General features: G+C 34.7%; 1 protein-coding gene across 1 annotated transcript; it reads right to left on the reverse strand.

Moving 5' to 3' along the window:
• Positions 1-528: 528 nt before the first annotated feature.
• LOC109214764 (protein SHI RELATED SEQUENCE 1-like) lies at positions 529-3,477 on the reverse strand. Its single transcript, XM_019378712.1, has 2 exons — positions 2,495-3,477; positions 529-1,160 (listed from the first exon to the last, which is right to left on the reverse strand). The coding sequence occupies exons 1-2, from the start codon at positions 3,060-3,062 to the stop codon at positions 742-744; spliced, it is 987 nt and encodes a 328-aa protein (XP_019234257.1). The 5' UTR covers positions 3,063-3,477; the 3' UTR covers positions 529-741.
• Between the last annotated feature and the right edge of the window lie 277 nt (positions 3,478-3,754).

Below are 3,754 nucleotides of genomic sequence, written 5' to 3' on the forward strand. Positions count from 1 at the left end.
GGGGGGGGGGGTTGGGGATTTGGTCGTAGTAACTAAGGGGTTGTTTGGCTGGTATTGCAAGGAGAATTAATATCTACATAAAATCCAGTTTTGCAATTCAAAATAATATTTGATTGCTACTTTTATCAGTCATAAATCTATCTGTTTATGTAGAATAAGAATATAGGTATAAGTAATACACAAACTGAAAACAGTAAGATGAATAAAGTATCTCTCGTAACAGTAAGCAAATTAAACTCTTATTTTTTTTTAAAAGTAAGTAAGTACTCCTGCATATTCTAGATTATATAGTACATATATACTACAACAACAATTATGTCTTAATTCCAAAAAGGTTAAATAAACAATAGTATTAGATTATGCAATGCATACTAACTTATAATAACATATCAAATTAAATATCTAACAAAAAATAATGATCTCTACATTAAAAAATTTATCGTAATTAATCTCTCTTGTGTCTCAACCAAACAACTTATAAATAAACTAAAGAAACAGGCTCCAACATGATCAGCCAAAAAATCGGCTTTTCATAGTATTATTTCAAAGAGAATTAAAGCCATTAACTCAACTTCGTAGAGAAATTAGAACAAAAAAAGAGGCCTCATACCCTCATTTTTCGCCTTTCTTTTTACTATATTTGTTCTAAACAAGTAGTACTATTAATACTAATTCTTCACTGGATTGCATTACAGAAAGAAAAAAAAGTCAAATGTCAATTTCGTAATTTGTCGAAGAATCTCAAGATCTTGCAGGAGGTGGAAAGAATTGCGTACCAGCTGCCATGAAACTGTTAATTAGAGGAGCAGAGTATAGAGAATGTTCTAGAAAATGTGACCCTTCAGCCGCCGCAGCAGCACCACCGCCACTTGCGGCCGCGTTGGACGTGGCCGCTGATGTGGCGGTGCCGATAAGATTATGCTGATGTGGCACTACTGGTTCAGTACCACCAGTTGAGCTGTCACCAGTAGTAGCATTCATATTATTGTACTGACTCTCAAGACCTTGATCATATAAAATTCCCTTGAAAATATGTCCACCAATATTAACTGCAGTCTGATATGCTATTTGATCTTCAGTTTCTTCAATCGAGCTCATTCTAACACGGTGAAACACAGCCGTTGAATTTACTTTTGATGGATAATTTCCAACTTCTAACCCTAAAAATATCAAAAGACTTACATCAGATAAGCAAACAAGATTCAACAACTAAGCATTAGCTAGCAATATTATAACATGTAAATTTAAAGAGTTAGAGATACAATTATCCTAGGTCTAGGGAAACAAAGTCATGTGTATTCACATATATATTGTTAACTAGAGGTGAAGCCATGATTCGAATTTTATGGGTTCTAAATTCTAGAATTCCAACATCAGGTTTAGTAATTAGGTTCTTAACTTAATTTTTGCACATATTTAGTGAATTTTCTTAACAAAAATACAAGATTTTGCATTGAGACTACTGGACCCTGCCGAACCCCTACGTCTGCTTCTAACTCCACCCCATGTTGGTATATATAGTCAAACCTCTTTATAACAACCTCGTTTGTTTCGAAATTTTTTGGTTGCTATAATGAAGTGCTGGTATAGAGGACATCATATATTATAACATTTACATAAAAATTGGCTCCAAGAAAAACTTGACTTTTATAGTGAATAGTTGTTATATAGGGGTGTTGTTATAGAGAGGTCTGACTCTACAGTAAAAGCTTCTCTAACTTTAACCAGAGGTTTGGGATTCAAGCCATGAAAATAATATTCTCTTAGGTGAGGACGCTAAAACCCTATAATGGACTTCTTACCATGTGAATCGGAATTAATCAGGTTAGTAAATTTCGAACACACAAAAAAAATAAAAAAAAGAACAACGCATATAGAGAGAGAATAGGGCCTTCTTTGACAATCTTTTGTCAGGAATACCAAGAAACAGTGATGAGAAAGAGAAAGACAACGAAAAAAGAAAAGCTGATAGATTTTACTGTTACTATAAAGGGGAGGTTCATCTCTTTCAGTTTTCATCATAAGCAATGGTTACGGATCTTCTGTTTCTTCAGAGTCTGGAGAATATATGTTTTTCTGTATATATAGTGAGGCAGTGGTAGAATCACAATAGCCTCCCATTCGTCGAAAAGTTATACTGCAGAATTATTATAAAAATAAATTTTTATATAAAATTTTTGAATCCCATTAATGAAAATATCTCAAATTTAGGTGTGACATTTTTTGGATTATTTCTTGTAACCCCTTATCAGAATTCATGGCTCCGACATTGTAACCAGGGGTGAAGCCACCTTTTGCCTTCGCCGAAATATTACGAAAAATAAAATATTGATTTTAGATATATAAAACATATATTGAACCCCTTTGTCAGGGATTTTTTTTTACTTCTTGTAAATTTAAATACCTTTAAAAAAATTTCTGGTTTTGCCACTGACTGCAACGAGTGATAAATGGAAAAAAGAAAATTTAGAATTCAGAAAGAGAAAAACTTTACCAGCAGTATTCGAAGGTAAACGAGTGCAAACAAGAGAAGAACCACTTGGATCATCTTTTAGCCTTTTGGGGTTATTATCTCTATGTTCTTGTTGTTGTTGTTTTTCTCTTCTCTTAGCTGCTGGAACCCAAGTACTTCTCACATGTGTTTGACACTGAAAACCTCTGCTCTTACAACAAGTCCTACATCTCATATGTTGACAATCTTTCTTAGCTTGGTTCCCACAATCTTGACAACTAATTCCACCCCCACTACTACTCATCATTACGAAAGCCGCAGATCTTGACGCCCCATGATCTGTTGCTGTAGGACCAACACCTAATCCAATAGCTGAAGTGGGATAAAGATCTTGTAATGGATTAATAATTGGGTTCCGAATTTGGTAATTTTGCTGCTCGTCTTGTTGTTGTTGCCATAGTTCGAACCCTTTGTATGCGGGTAATTCTTGATCATGATTTCTGTACAAGAACCAATTGTTCTCTGGGTTGTGATGATTAGAGGTTTCTTGATGATGTTGTTCTTGACTTGTTTCTCTTCCTCCTCCTCCTAGTGAAAAGAACCCAGCCATTTTTCTACCTTTATGCTTTTTTCTATATTCAATTGTGAGTACTCAATATCCATAGCATGACCCCAAGAATGATATGCTCACCTGTACTGTCAACAAACAACTCTCAGTCTGTCAATCCTTACTATGTTTAGTTCTCATAAATTTCGCGTTGAGTCAAATTACGCCGCAAGCTTCACTCCACCCTTCCGTCAATTCTCTTAAGTTTCAGCCTAGTAACAATACTCACTCAGACCCTAAAAACTTTGATTTTTCCTAAGGTGCCGACGACCTTAACTTTTTTGGTGTCTTGATTTGTGGGTTTAAGGAAAAAAAAATTTAAAAAAAGAGTGATGTTTTTCTCACTCTCCCTTAATTTTCCTTTCTTAAGAGAGATGAGGAAGAAGAAATATAAATTAGTAGCTAGAAATTGTGGAAGATTATTGCATCTTTTTATTTCTAGAAATTGTAAAAAAGACTTTTTGGTGATAGCGATGAATCAAAGGGGAAGCTAAATAAGACAAGCTTTTGTTTTGCTTCTATGTGGTGGCTCGTGATGAGAGCATTAAAGAGGTAGAATTACTGTACTGCAACAACGCCGCCATGGCCTAATTAAAAACAGCAGACTTTCTTTCTCTCTCTGTCTTTCTTTCTGCACTTTTCTGTTGTTAACTTTCCGTTTGCTGCAACCACACCAATTTAAGTCTCTTGTTGCT

Source organism: Nicotiana attenuata, unplaced genomic scaffold (assembly GCF_001879085.1).
Source record: "Nicotiana attenuata strain UT unplaced genomic scaffold, NIATTr2, whole genome shotgun sequence".
Taxonomy (NCBI): domain Eukaryota; kingdom Viridiplantae; phylum Streptophyta; class Magnoliopsida; order Solanales; family Solanaceae; genus Nicotiana; species Nicotiana attenuata.